The sequence below is a fragment of the Embiotoca jacksoni genome, unplaced genomic scaffold (assembly GCF_022577435.1).
Source record: "Embiotoca jacksoni isolate LCO1_2020_lvr unplaced genomic scaffold, fEmbJac1.0.p SCAF_61, whole genome shotgun sequence".
NCBI lineage: Eukaryota > Metazoa > Chordata > Actinopteri > Embiotocidae > Embiotoca > Embiotoca jacksoni.
In genome coordinates, this window is record NW_027185416.1 from 110,001 (window position 1) to 125,000 (window position 15,000).

At 43.0% G+C, this 15,000-nt stretch overlaps 2 protein-coding genes across 3 annotated transcripts in view; one reads left to right on the forward strand and one right to left on the reverse strand.

The window, feature by feature from the left end:
- pcgf6 (polycomb group ring finger 6) overlaps positions 1–4,237 on the forward strand; it is an 8,194-nt gene extending 3,957 nt beyond the window's left edge. Inside the window, exons 6-10 of one of the 2 annotated variants that reach the window (XM_069174777.1) lie at positions 33–150; positions 1,008–1,035; positions 1,475–1,573; positions 2,954–3,040; positions 3,127–4,237. In XM_069174777.1, coding sequence (XP_069030878.1) covers positions 33–150; positions 1,008–1,035; positions 1,475–1,573; positions 2,954–3,040; positions 3,127–3,177 — 383 coding nt within the window. In that variant the 3' untranslated portion in view covers positions 3,178–4,237. The other variant, XM_069174776.1, reaches the window with a different exon arrangement.
- A 1,204-nt stretch (positions 4,238–5,441) lies between these two features.
- LOC138213570 (alpha-internexin-like) lies at positions 5,442–10,941 on the reverse strand. The gene is made up of 5 exons (XM_069174762.1): positions 10,648–10,941; positions 8,967–9,197; positions 8,211–8,738; positions 6,713–6,837; positions 5,442–5,634 (listed from the first exon to the last, which is right to left on the reverse strand). Exons 1-5 carry the CDS (start codon positions 10,939–10,941, stop codon positions 5,442–5,444), a joined length of 1,371 nt encoding a protein of 456 aa, XP_069030863.1.
- Between the last annotated feature and the right edge of the window lie 4,059 nt (positions 10,942–15,000).

The following is a 15,000-nucleotide window of genomic DNA, read 5'->3' on the forward strand; positions in this document are numbered from 1 at the left end:
GTCTCCCGTGTTTTGTCTTCCCGTCGCTGCAGCGGTTATTTCCCCTCCAGGTCCGACTGTGACGAAGAAACCGAGGAAGGACAACGTTCCTCAGTCCGTGTTCACCATCCCTCCTGAGCTGGACGTGTCTCTGCTGCTGCAGTTTGTTGGGTGAGGATGTTTAATTTAAAAAGGCCCTACACAACAATCAAAAAGAAAATCTACTTTTTAAATGGATTAATCCCCCTTTTTTTTTTTTTTTACACATTGATTTTAGTGTTATACAGAAGACGAGTTGGGATTTAAGCTGCAGGAACTTCACTCATGCAACAAATATATCTTTTTGAAATTTACGAATCATTTCTCAAACTCATTATGAGGTTTATGAGTGATTTCTTTTTTTGTGTGCTGCTGTAGTGATTATTGTATTAATTCACTGACTCAACATGATTTCATTTTCTTTTAAGTAATCAGGCCTGGTGTCATTTGTTTGTGTAAACTAGAGTCATTTTAACAGCAGACATTGGATTTCGTAGATGATAAGCATTATGAGTGCATGCATTATGCACTTTTTTAAATAGAAAGAAAATGTGATTTGTGTTATTAATTAGCCGTGTGTGTTTCCTGCTTTGACCTGTTCAAAGGTTTGTCCTGGAGAAGACGCGGTTCTCGCGGTGCACTTCGGTTTCATGTGAAGACACAAAACCATTAACTAAACAACAGCTCGCGGGTTTATTGCAGCTAATTAGATTTGTGCCACAGGTGGAAATAATTCTCTATTTAGCAGTTTAGAGTTTTGCTTCTTGTCTTTTCACATAAATATGACTGAGATGCTTGAATCTCTGTCGGCTGCTTTAAGGATAAAATGGAAACCTGTTTTTTATTTAATTTTTTTTATTTTGAATGAAATGATGCTCCAGTCACGTAAACATGCCAGCAGATGGTCCTGTTGTCTTTTACTCACTGGTTTTCGTGGTACCAAAAAAGTTGTTCTTCTCTTGACTCTTTGCCTCTTTTTTTTTTTCCAGGGCTGAAGAAGGCATCCACAACTATAAGGTAACGCGTTGACATCTTTTAATACCTACACCGGTATTTATTACAGGTCTTATTAGATTATAAAGTCTGTTCTGTGAGCTACACCGGGGCTTCATTCGTTAAAATACCACGGATCAAGCTGGCCTGTCATTTACCAGGAATAGTTTAGTCTCAGAGCAGTTTAGATAAAGAACTCTTAAGTGTTAAAGAATGAAATAGTTTTAATATGTTTTGGTATTTTAACTCTCGACTCAAAGTATTTGGCTGCTGAGTATTTTCCTCTCTGGCTTCTGGCCTGTTAACTGGAGACAGAAGCTCTGTATGTAAAGCCTGGGAGCACGGCTGCTGCGAGTTGCATATAATTTGATATAATCTTAAAAATGCTGATTCAGTCAAGGTAAACTCGTACACGCGCTGTGTGTCGATGAGTAACCGTAACGCCGCCTCTCGTCCCGCTCAGCCGCTGCAGAGGCGGTACGTCCGGGTGTCCGGCGAGGCCACCGTCCGCCACGTGGAGCTCTTCATCAGGAGGAAGATGGAGCTGAGCCCGACGTGTCAGGTGAGTCCGCCGGCTCGCGGCCCTCCTCATCCTCATATCTGCTGTCGACAGCAGAGGAGCTGCAGAGGAGCTGCAGAGGAGCTGCAGAGGAGCTGCAGAGGAGCTGCAGAGGAGCTGCAGAGGAGCTGCAGAGGAGCTGCAGAGGAGCTGCAGAGGAGCTGCAGAGGAGCTGCAGAGGAGCTGCAGAGCGACGTCCGCAAGTGACTTTATGTTCCAGTGTGCAGCCGGGAAACATCGACCTCACTCGTATGTCTTGATGTCCACGACTTCAGGGCAGCACACACCAACGCATGTATTAAAGCACGCCTGTTGTTAGTAGTAACAATAATGTTACAGATATTAAAAGGAAAAAACAAAAGAAAAACTCAACACAGACTGCTTTACAACACACACACACACACACACACACACACACACACTCTGTGGTTTATCGTTGACGTGTATGAACGGCCGAGTGGATCCACATCATACGTGTCCCAAACACGTCTTAAGCAAAAGTAGCAGGACAGTATCGTCCACGCTTCGGTTTGTTTCACCTGTTGAAACGATGAGGATGAAAACGAGCAGGGAGGAGGACACATGTGTCCCCCGGACAGATGGGATGCCCACTCGGGTCAAAACTCAGCAGGACGCCTGCATCCAAAGGACAATAGACACTTGGTGGAGACGAGCTTAATCGGATCATCGTCACATTATCAGTGCCGAGCTTCTGCTGCAGCATGAATACACGTCTCGTGATCACGTGTCCCGTTTCCACCAAACAAATATCATTATTTTAGATCGATCAGCTGCAGAGTGTGGAGGTGTCGCTGTAGTTTGTATTTAGTAACACGTGGAGGAGGATTAGCAGCTTAACCGACTTCCTGTCCTCAGTGCTGCAGGTCATCGCAGCTTCAGTGACGCCACTCTCACTTTAACATCTTCATCATTTCTGCAGAAGAATTCAAACGGATTCTTTTTTTGAGTTTTTCAGTCCAGATTCAGGTTTTCATAATTTTCAAAATTCAGTAGGTTCAGTTGAATTAAAGCAGATCAATTGCTGTTCTCATGACTTCAGATTTATTCACATTTTGTCCTCCAGAGTTTTGACCTGAATATTAATATTTACACAATGACAAAATTCTTTTGCCTTCAGAAGCTCTGAGTGTTTTTAAAAGACAACTAAACGCCTGTCACCATTTTAATCTGGCTTTTCTCGTGACGTTCATCATCCTGATCTACAATGTTGATTATTGTTTTTATCCCTGCTGTTTTTCTTTTACTTTCCTGAATTTGAATTGTTGATTCTTATAACGTTGTTTTTATTGTTGCAATTTGAATTTCTTCATTTTATTTAACTTCCATTTTTACCAGTGTGCTGCTGCTGTGTTTGTCCTGCAGGTGGATGTGGTTTGTGGAGATCACCTCCTGGATCACTACCAGTCACTCAAAGACATCCAGAGCTCGGCGGGTGAAGACGCTCTGCAGGTAGGAACGAGAGAAACACGCCGTAAACACAAAGCTGAGTTTTAACACGAGATGCGAGTGAAGATGCTTTTCCCCGTTCGCTGCAGGACGGGCTGCTGGTGCTCCACTTCGGCCTGGTGCTGCCCTCCCAGGCTTGAACGCCAGAGGTCCAGAAGGTCAGGCGGACTGACCCTTTTGGTTTTCCTCTTCAGCAGACTCTTGTCATAAAACGGAGTCGAGTCTCTAACTGGCTTCATCACTACAAACTCACCGCTCTGTAACTTCACTTAACGCAAAACATTTGATGAAAGTCGCTTCGTTCGGCGGCGAGCTGTAAGCGGTGAAATGTAAAACTGAACTCTGATTTTCTTCAGGACGCCGTCGTCATTACACTGGACGTACGCTGGATTCACCAGCGTGTACAAAATGAATTTTACCTGCTGAATGGAAACGATGAAATCACGTTCCTGCTGCCGAGGTTTCTCTTTACGTGAAACACTGTCGCCGTGTCTGAAACTCCTCGCTTCTCCAGCACCTCCAGGTCTGAAGCCTTCACAAGCCATCGTTATGGAAACCAGCGACTGAGTCTTGATCTCTTCCTTGTTATGACTTCAGGGGTTGTGTGTGTGATTCCATTTGAAACACTGTGATTTTTAAGGGCTTGAAGCAAAAGGGCTACCACTACCAAAGGTGTGTGTGTGTGTGTGTGTGTGTGTGTGTGTGTGTTTATATAGAGCTTAGGTTTACAGTTGCTTCCTACTAAATTACATTTAATTTAAGAGCTGTTAATTAATATCTGTATGGACCTGATAAAAACTTGTTTTCAGTACAAGTCATCGGAGCACGTATGAAGTTGTTCAAAGGGAGTTTGCGTGAAGAAATCTTTAAGAGTTTTGTCACAAATACCCTTTCTACTTGCTTTTGTCAGTTTGAATTCATAAAAGACTGCACAACTAAGAAGTGTTTCCTAATTCCTGTTTTTTTATACAGAGGGGGTTTTAGAGATGTTAGAATTGGGGAGATGAACAGCAGCGTCAGCCTTCACTGGGATTACAGTGTGGAAACCCCGTTCACCCCTCTGGAGGGCAGATCCATCAGGGACCAGTCGGGGTACAACACTGTCTGTCAATACTGATTGATTAAAGGCTGCTCCAATGATTTCCAGATGAACCCAGTGGGATGCAACCAGAACATATTAGATTCTTGCAATGAATTTACATCCCGAACAGACTTGGCAATAAAAGCTCTTCATAATTTATCGCCATAGTTTATATTCAGTATAATAAAACCGTGCACAAATCAACAACTTTGAATATTCAAATATGAAATAATATACATATAACAGCTGATTTTAGTTACTCAAAGTCAAATTAATGGATTCAAAAAAACTTGGTTTTACATTTCTGAAGTGAAAGTGGTGTGTCAGCAACTAACAACAGAACTGCACCAGCGTCAATGTACCAAGATATTTCCACTAATGATGCACATTGTCAAAACATCCGAGGTGATAGAGTTCTGTTCTGAAATATCACGAGTCAACCGGCTGATGTATTTGACATAAATTAAGTTTGGATTTTGCTCTGACCGCAGCTCGAACATTTATGATAAATACGTCAACTCGGTGTTTGTTGGATATAGTGTTTGAAATGTGTTGCAAAAAAAAAAAAAAAGTCAGATCAGGAAAGTGAGTCGAGTTGTGAGTACGCAGTCATCAAAATATAAATGAAGGCTTTGAGTTGAGGCACTTTCTCAGCAGCTTTAAACAGACGTCCTTCTGTGTTTATGAACAGATGGACTTCCAGTAATAAAAGAGAAAATGAAGACATTTGTCAATCATGTCATTTTATTCATTGCATTATCCAAAGCGACTGACACTACAGTGTGTGTGTCTGTGAACGCCTCGGCTACATGTACGATCTGACGTGAATATTTTTGACGAAAACCACGTTTGTTTTATTTCCTGCCACTAAAATACTTTCCAACACAACGAGGGGGGAAACCGTCCTTCCTTTTTAAAACAGTGACTGTCATCCTACACACAGTCGGTGTCTCAAGAAAGTTCAGAAAAACATTCACTGGTTGTCTCATAAGACATTTAACCTGTATTTAATACTCGGTCGAATATTTACTGTGGTAGAATATTCGCAAAGTGTTCGTTTCATTTGTTCTCGATTTTCAGGTTTGTCTTCTTTGCTTCACGTTGGAGATTTATGACTTTTTGTTTTCACAAACCTTTTCATTTTATTTCAGGAGATTTTGATCGTTTTAGAGTCCAAACATCTAAACACTGAGACGTACATATCAAATACTAAAGGTTGATTATCACTCAGCTCTACTTCCAGAACAGTAGCTCTGTTGTTTCATCTAACAAATATGTGACTACGAGCTCTCGACACATCGACAGCATCCCGCCTGCCTGCGTTCAGTTGTTGGAGTTGATGTCTGCCTCGTCTTTATCCTCGCTGATGTCCTTGAAGCTTTCCTTCGAGGCTCCTTCTTTCTCCCTCTGGCTGCTCCTGGACGAGCCGGCCGAGGCTCGAGGTTGGTAGCTGAAGCTGGCAGCACTGAACAACATCCCTGAGTTAAAGTGAGTCTCCTCCCCCTCCAGAAGTTTCCTTATAGGATCAGAGGACACAAATGTCAAGCCGCACACAGAGAGGATATAGGAAAGAGGCTGTTTCTCTCTCAGATATATACATTATTTAAATCTGCTTTTTAAATTGGTATGAGGTTAAAGCCCCCCCTCCATATTTACATTTATTGTTGCTCAACTTGCTGAAGGGGGTGAGTCTGTGCTCACTTTAAAGGTCCCATAGTCGACACTTCTCCTGTGTTTTATTTGTGGTATTGACATCAATTAGAAGACATTTTTGTTGCTTCAAGTTCCAAACAGCATCTCAATATACTGCAGTTTTACATCGCTTGGGAACTCTTAACAAGAACAGGCCGTTTCTGTGTCTCTAAGGTGCACTGATATTCGTGACACTCTCCTCTGATTGGTGGACTTTGAGTGACGCGCGCCCGCGGCAACCACAAGGTTTTCTTTGGTCTTGCAGCCACCAGCTCTGCGATGGAACGACAACTCTGCGTTTTCTTAAGCTTCAAGGGTTGGACAGTGAGCGATGTTGACGGTCGGCGTACGACATGAGTGTCAGTTTGTGACATCACAAACCGGCGTAAGTCCAAACGGCTCGTCCAAACAGCCCAGTTTAGAAAAGATGGGCTGTGTGCATTTCTCTTTGGATTGACAGTATTTAAATAGCACCTAGAGCCATTTTTATAATCAAAAAAATAAATGAAAATCTAAAATTAAACACTATGGGACCTTTAAATGTCAGTTTAACTCCTGGATGTTGAAACACCTCATTTGTAGGCCAATCAGCGGCAACTGTCCGACGTCCAAAATATAACAGTTTACCTTTAACTGGGACGTGGAAACTTGAAGCCTCTGCTGTGCTTACATTGAGAATGGACTGGGAGAACATATATATGTATGAACAGGCTGTTTGTTTTTAAACTATATTTAAAGGATGTCATTTTTATTGTGGCAAAACCATATCGGACATGAAGTATTTTTCAAGGTTAAGTATTCTTAGACTAAAACTCGTCTGAATGGGACCTTTAAACCGAATGAACACAGTTTCTTTAACGCACTAACAGACACGGCTGCGTGTTCTTGAGTCCAGTCAGCACCTGTAAGCAGCTATCTCGATGTCCAGGGCCATCTTGACGTTGAGCAGGTCCTGATACTCTCTCAGGTGCTGGGCCATCTCTCCCTTCAGGTTCCTCAGCTCGGTGTCCAGGTGGCTAACAGTGTCCTGTTACAAAGGAAATGAGGAGTTAGAGATTACCGGTGGCGTCCAACCGTTAGCAGACCGTCTTTATTTAGTCGTTAATCCGCTGCTGTCGAGGTGTTTCTGTGTCACGTTGAACGGTAATAGCAACGTGATATTCATGATACAGTTTCCTGTGATAGTAAAGTTTATCAGGAGATTTCCTTTTTGTTTCAACGCCGTTCGGGGCTTAGCTTAACCCCGAGTGAAAACCAGATGGCCTTCCTGTATCCGATTTAGCAGGTCGGAGGTTAATCTAATAGACGCGCAGGGTCAGCAGACTGAGAACCACTTCGGTCCTTCTCGCGCTCACCGAGGCTCGTTGGTCCGACGGACTCACACCAAAGGTCAGGAGTTGATTTCGGTGTACCTGAATTGGACATTTTGCTGTAACCTGAACGAGAGAGGCAGCGCTTTTACTTTGACGGGTGTTTTTTTTTGCATTTCCTTATTCTCTAATCTCGCCTGCTTTAAGACTCACTGCTCACATTTTTGTGACCTTGCTTGTAAAAGTTTCTGCTGATAAAAGAAGAGTTTGATATTTTAGAAAATATAATAGTTCACCTTTCTTGTTGGCTGCTTTGTTTCTACTTGTTCCTCGATATGCAGAAATTCAGGTGTGCAGTTAGCTGACAGCTTTACTCAAGCTGTGACATAACTGATGATGAACCTGATCCTGAGATCTGCTTGCTTCCAATCCTATTATTCTGCAGAGTTGTAGACAGTCATGACCTGCAGGCAGGACGGTGGCAGCAGGGCCGCAGCCGTGACCTTCACTTTCAACTTTGACCACGTCCGGTTCTGACGCTCGCTCACAAAGGGTTATTTCACCCTAAATAAACGTATTAAAAGGCGTTTTTCTTGCGTGCCTCGTGGTGCTGGATGGTGGAAACAGGTTTGGCTTCATCTACCTGTTCTGACATCTCTGTCTGTCTGTTTCTCCGACCGTCCAACAGAACTACAACCCAATACAGGAAGTGAATAGAACTGCTCCCTATCGAAGGAAAAAGTCCAAAATAAAAGCTGTTGTTATGTGTTGTGTGGATTATCGCCGGTATCATGGACTCTTTCTGGAAAGAAAAACATGTAATGCTCCAATACTGTGAAATTCCATTCGCCTCCATGTATCATGGAGTTGGACAAATAAAACTATTCTATTCTACAGCTACAGGTCAGGACATATCAAGTCCCGGTGTATTTATCTTGGAGGTTTTGTTTTGCAACATTCAGGAAGTTTGCATTGCACAGGTGAGACGGTGTTTTACAGGGAGATTCATATTCTAGAGGCCGGTAGGATGTGTGAGTGAGGAAAGCGGACGGTGACGCCGGTGTACTTCTGATTAACCGCGATCGCTTGCCTGCATGGCTGTGACTTCGGCGTGGTGTGCGTCCTCCATCTCTGAGATCTGCCGGTCCAGAGACTCGTTGGTGCCCCTCAGGGTTTCGATCTCGATGGTCTTGGACTGCAGTTGCCTCCTGAACTCGTTGATCTCCTCCCTGGTGGCCCTCATGGCCTCGTTGCTGCGGGTCGCCTGCTCGTTGAGGGTGGCGAACTTGCCCTTGTACCACTCCTCGGCCGACTGCAGGTTCTTGGAGGCGATGGACTCGTACTGGTTGCGTATCTCCTTCAGAGCGGAGGTCAGGTCCGGTTTGGCGAGCTCCAGCTCCACGGAGACCTGCTGCGCCTCCATCAGGCTGCTCAGCTCCTCAATTTCCTCCTCGTGCACTTTCCTCAGGAAGGAGATTTCGTCCATCAGCGACTCCAGCCGGCGCTCCAGGTCCAGGCGGATAGATGCGGCGTCATCCACGTCCTTTTTAAAGGACCTCAAGGTCTGCTCAGCTTCCTCCCGCACCCTCACCTCCTCCTCATACTTTGCGCTAAGCTTCTGAAATGAGGCACGAGAGGAGGATTTAGAGGTGAGTTAATGGGATTTGGGTAATGAGATAAGATAAGGAAAAATAAAAATAAAAGGATATGAGATGGGACTTGAGATCAGGAGACAATAACAGAAAAAAGATGGTTTTGGGGATGAAAGGTGAGAAAAGCTGTGATTTGTGAGGGGATGCTGAGTGTGCAGCTGTAAATACCAACAGGAAGCATCCGGCGGTCTCACCTGCAGCTCGTCCTCCATGTTGTTCTTCTCGATGAGGATCTGGTTCTTGTCCCGGTTCAGCTCCTCCAGCTGTGAGCGCAGGTCTCTCATCTCCTGCTTGTAGAGATGAGCCACGCGGGACGGCTCGCTCTGCTTCTGCCGCAGCGTCACCAGCTCCAACTCCAGCATCTTGTTCTGCTGCTCCAGGTGCCGCACTTTATCGATGAACATGGCGAAGCGGTCATTCAGACCCTGTGTCACAAGAATAAACCTTTGTTTATCTGCAAACAAACCTTCCTCGTGGACTATAGTACCTGTCAGGCATCAAAGTGGAGGAACTGGATATAGAACCTTCTGACATCGTGTACTATTTAAACTTCCAAACACACTTGTTTCCGTAGCCTCATTTCTGAGCACAAAGTCAATCAATTACAAACTTACAATTTGTAAAACTCACTGTTGACACATGGGCAGAAGAACAATCTACAAACACAAACCTAACAAAGAGTAATATTAAGAAAAGTAGTAAATAGAAAATGGTCAATGCAGTGTTTTCCTTCCAGCTCTGTTTTGGTCTCCACCACCTGGCTGCGTAGAAACTAAATTCTCTGCTGTCTTCAACAGCCAGCTGTTAACTTTGTGTGTCTGGCGTTTGGGGAGGTCACAAACTGGCAGCTGAGTAACAATTCAGAGTTCATCATTACAGGTGACCCCTTTTACTTTAGGCTACAAGTAATCATGCGATTCATTGTCCACGAAAAAAATAACAAAACGTGCAGTTTTAAAAATTGTGGTCAAATGAAGAAACACATCTGAAACGAGAGCCTCTTCATCTATTTTACCGCTGTGTTCACCTTTGTATCAGATCAGGATCTCAGATTTGGCTGTTTTATTAAGTACTAAAGAGTTTTTGTTGTTGTTGTCTTCACTGAAGTAAATACTGCAACATCAGAATGTGGAAATACTCTATTACAAGCCCTGCAGCTTTAATTTCACCGAAGCAAATGTCTGTGAGTATTAACAGTAAGATACACTTAAAGTAATCTACGGTAAAAGTGCCTGTAATGTAGAACATATATATTATAATGGTCTGGATTTTGAGACAGACCTCCATCTTATTGGAGCAAGACACCCAGACGAGAAGCCAGGGAGGTTTGTTTCATGTCTTTCGGTGTCATTTCACATGTCTTGGTGGAAGTTTTGGATTTGTGTCTCTTTTTGTCCTTTTTTTCATCTCCCTTTGGGTCTCTTTGTTTTGCTGAAGCTCTTTATGGTCTGTTTGTCATATATGAGTGTTTTGTGTCTCTATATTGTTCTTTTGGAGACAGAAAATATCAAGCGTTACCTAAAACAGAGGGTTGGACCAGGGACCCCCTGACCCCTGAGGTCATGTATAGGCCCATTCAGTGATCTCTCCATTGTTGTTGTTATATTACATCACTATAAGCAGCATTTAAAGGCAAATCATGACAAGTTTGCAGGGTAGTTTAAAGTGGGGCTGAAACGGTTTTTTGATTGACAACTGATTTGGAGGCAGATAACAGCAGTTGTAAGATCAAATGTGCAGCTAAACACGGGAACAAGTTGAACTTCAAATTCCTCGAATGAATTTTTAAATATACAGAACGTTTTTAAAAACAATCACTGATGTGTATAATAATCTGCAGCGTCTCGTCCTTTCCTCGGTTGTGGTCACACCTACCTGCAGCTGCTCCTTCTCGTTAGTTCTAATGACTTTGAATTCATTGTTGACCACCGAGGTCTGGGTCAAGTCCAGGGACTCGGTCGGCATCGAAGAGAAGGAGGTGGAGGACCGACCGGTCCGCCTGTACAGGCTCATGGAGGACGCGCTATTGCGGGGCGCACCCAGGGATCGGAGCCCCGGGGTGCTCCGAGGACCCCCGCCGCTCATGCGAGAGGAGGAAACGGGGAACCGGGGGGCGTCCCCGAAAATCTTCCGGTAGGAGGACGCGGTGTAGCGGTCTCCGTAGCTCATCTTCGCTGTGACTCAAAGATAAAAGTGGCCGTCTTAAAGAGCTTTGCAGGAGCTTATAAACCTCAGGCTGCAGGCGGAGCGATCCATTTTACGCACGACGGTACACAAAACATTTGTGCAGAGGAGTGACGATATTTAAAAAACCAATGCAGATCTTTAAAAAAAAAAGAAGAAAAAAGCCTCTTCATTTCGTCAAAAAGATGGAAGTGACCACGGAGGCGCACCACCAGCTTATTGCCTTTGAAACCTCATGTTTGACCGGCGGCTGTAACATTAAATATTGTTCTGGGTTTTATCCAAAGCAAGTGCACTTCTTTTAGTTTCTTGGACCCCTTTTCTGTCTGAACCGAAGGATCCATTTGGATGAGATTCGAAACGTCTCCAAGAAACTAAAAGAAGTCCAGCTGGGTCTTGGGATTGAGAGTTGGCTGTAAATAACCGACCTGAGGTCATCACACAAGGATCGATATGTACGTTTTCAAATTGAGAGTTCTGCACTCAATGTCAATTAGTTTGAACTTTTCATGACACAGCAACAAGCTGAGAATCTCCGAGCACTGACGTCCAGTGGTTTCTGTGTATCACAGGTTTGCAGCCGTCCTCAGCACGAGTCCATGAATCCAACATGAACTGACAGTTTTTGTTGCTTTTGCCTAAATGTCCGTTTTCCCCCTAAAATATTGAAGTTTGATTGTGTAACACCGAATAACACGTTCAAGTTCATGTAAAGTATTTACTGTGCTCTGTTTTTATTGTGTCTGCATAATTAGATAGAATAAACCTTTTCAGGTGTTTTTATTTCAATGTGTCTAAATGATCAGCAGAATAATTTGCCTGATCGATCCTTTAATCAGAACTCGCAAGATTTTGGTTGGAGGAGCCGAGATGGTGTTTTTATTCCCGTTCAACCGTCACTCACATAACAGGTGTAGTGTGGACTGTATTTATCAAGTTACAACTTGAACCCTGTTGTATTACCAACTGGGCAGTAGCTCCAGGACCATCGACCCCATTAACTCATCATATTGTGCTCTTTACTGTCTGTCAGAGAAGCCCAGAGGCAAACTCTGGTTTTATCAGCGTCATTATTTCAGTTTATTCTGGCCTCCTGTCGAGCATATTCATACATAAAGTTGTGTCTCATAAAAGAATACCAATCAGAGGAGCACATAGAGTAGAAAGCCTGGATGACTCCAGGAGGACTGGTTGGTTTGTGGATGTGTGGAAAAATAATATTGAAGCTACCGTATGTGTTCTATTATGCAAGTACAGAGAAATGGTGCTGGTGGTACTCAATGGGTTAATCTGACCTCATGTACTTTATCCAGATCCAAACTGCTATCTGTAAAAGAGAAAAGTTGCAACCTGAGCAATCTGACAAAATCGTGTGTTCTTGTGTTAATGACATTTCAATTAGTCTATTACTGTGACGTTCCCTTTAACAGTGACGTCATCATGGCTCCTTCATAAGGTGGCCTTGAGGGTCAAACGCTAAATCACGTCACAGAACGCAAAAACATTTCACTAAACTCACCCGTTGAGTGAAATATTTTTTTTAACTAAAATTGTAAAATGTTTTGGTGTTCTGTGAAATGATTTTGCATTTGACCCTTTAGGGCCGTCATTTTGTTGCATTACTGAAACAGTCTTGTACAGTTGTACCATTTCCTTTTTCTTGTTTTTTACAACGTTTAGTTCGTGTTTCTGCATCACGTTCAAGATATCGCCTCCTTGGACAAATACCCCGGTGTGTTTTCTCTAAAACCCTGTGGAATCTTCACGATGCAGATTGGATTTTCCAGTGGGAATCTTTTCAAATAGTGAGGTCCAAAACCCAGCACCACCTCCACTAAACCACCGAAGAGTGGGGATCAAACTATAAATTGGAATTCTTCAAGTATTCTATGTAAATAAGTTCACTCCCTTTGACATTTGATTCAATTCAAACATTTAATTACTTAAATCAGTTAAGTGCAACCACTTGCCTCAAAATCATTAAATAGAATCAACTTATCCGGGTTTACAGTTGAAAATTTTCTTTCTTTATTGACACTAGTTTGGACAAATCCCTCCTTCATCTTCCTCTCTGATACAAGTGGGTAGATTTGCATGATCTTTAACTCACGTTGCAAATATTTAATGTTTTTTTAAATTGATTTAATCAGCCTGTGTTTAATGCGATCTGACAGCAGACAAAAACAAAATATATATTTTAAATTTGTATTTATTTTGTCCTGATGACCACATCTTCTTGTGGTTCCTCTTTGCATTCAGCATCATTAAAAGTGAATACAGGGGCTGTTGGTGCCGGCTCCTCATTGGCTTCAAGGGTCTCTAAACCTCTCTTTATCACCGTCTTCTTCTTCCTCTTCTTGTACGGGCAGCGTTGTTTTGAGTATGTTCTCAATGTCTATCGCCGCACTAGACACTTTCTCACTTGTTCTGTCCGATGGCTCCATCTGAATCCAGAGGAGCACCTGCTCCAAGAACTTTGCCTGAAAAAAGGCGTCAATGAAGAAGTGCCTTAAGCTGCAATACCAGCGAGTGCCACTAGAGGTCGGCTCCAAAAAGCCTCCGGCTCCATAGACTCCCATTCAACTTCTCTCATCAAATCCAAAGTGAATAAAATGTGTCCATCAGTTATCTCGGTGTTGTTAGCTAAAGTCACTCCTTCTTATTAGTTTTCTGGAGGTCCATCTGAAAATAATCCCTCATTCATTAGAAAAGAAGATTCAAGAAGACCTGTTTTTGGGGGCGTGTCTGTTTGATTGACAGGCCTGTGGTGCAGTCAGGTTACAGCTATCGGTGGGCGGGACGTAGTATCTTCAGGTTTCCAATCAGATCAGTCAAATCCACCGCTGGCTCCTCCCCCAGCTCGTCCAAATATGGTCACTTCCTGTTCCAAACTGCTCCAAACGAGCAAGATGGCACCGGCCAAAGTCCAAACTCAGCTCATAACGGCCGTTCACAATGGATGACGTCACCACTGGTTGCCGCTTTGCTATTACTGATTGATTGTCAACATCAATTTGATCAAATCAATAAAGAGTCATTCAGATACTAAGTTCACACAACTTTTTTTGTTTTTGTTTATTTATAATAAAAAAAATGTCCCTCCTCCTGCTTAGTGTCCAAATATTACATTTTCAATGCACCTAAAAAGTTCACCGACAAACGTCTTACTAAAAGAAATCTAAGATGACATTTGTATTTTTCACTGCGTTTGCTGAGAGAACAAGTCTACACATTTAAATGTACAGAGCACAACATCAATCTACCTTCTATGCAGAATGTGAAAGGAAAATAAAAAAAACTATAATAAAATTAATAAAATCCACAATAACTGTGACTCTGTTCTGTCCAGTCGCAGATAACGTGTTGAAATACCCTTTCCGGTTTGTGAAATGTTTTTTGTGTTTTCGAAAAAGATTTTGCTTTTTGTGAAATGTTGGTGTTCTTCTGTGAAATGCTTTTTTTTTTTTTTTTTTTTTTGCGTTTGACCCTTCAGGGCCACCGTACCTGCAGGGTGTCATCACACTTCTCCACCACCTGAGGGTGCAGCAGGACAAGACGAGTCAAAGAGCGATCCAGAAAAGGAGTACAAATAATAACAAAAAGTCATTATGGATGAAGTGGTTACTTTTTTTTGTTTAGTTTATTATTATGAGTTCCAGGTGTGCAGTAATAAAGCAGTGGATGACTTTATAGTGCAAAAGAAACTCAGTCTGTTTCACTGCATGTGAGCTTCTTCTCTGAGAAAGGAGATTCCATGACTCCTTCTGCCAACTGAAGAAATGAAACGTTTGAATGTGAGCGGAAATCATGTGATGTGATGTCACTAATCAGCCGCGGTGCCTGGAGGAGGCAGCTTCTTCCTCGGAGACCCAACAGAGTGAAACCAACACGATGACGGGGAGTTGCACTGCATGTTGTTTTTCTTCTTCGTGCAGCGAACCGGAAAATGCACCTCAATGAAGCACATTTAAACACTTTAAACGCTGCGTGCTTCATCATCAGAGAGAAGAATTAGCAGCCACATCATGGCAGATTACAAAGTCT

Bases quoted from the DNA above. Each gene is read 5' to 3' on its own strand.
- LOC138213570 (XM_069174762.1), bottom strand. From the start codon at position 10,941: ATGAGCTACGGAGACCGCTACACCGCGTCCTCCTACCGGAAGATTTTC. The intron at 6,838-8,210 runs GCAAGCGATCGC...CCTTTGTAACAG, and splicing joins CCGAAGTCACAGCCATGCAG to GACACTGTTAGCCACCTGGA. The intron at 5,635-6,712 runs GTGCTGACTGGA...TGATCCTATAAG, and splicing joins ATCGAGATAGCTGCTTACAG to GAAACTTCTGGAGGGGGAGG.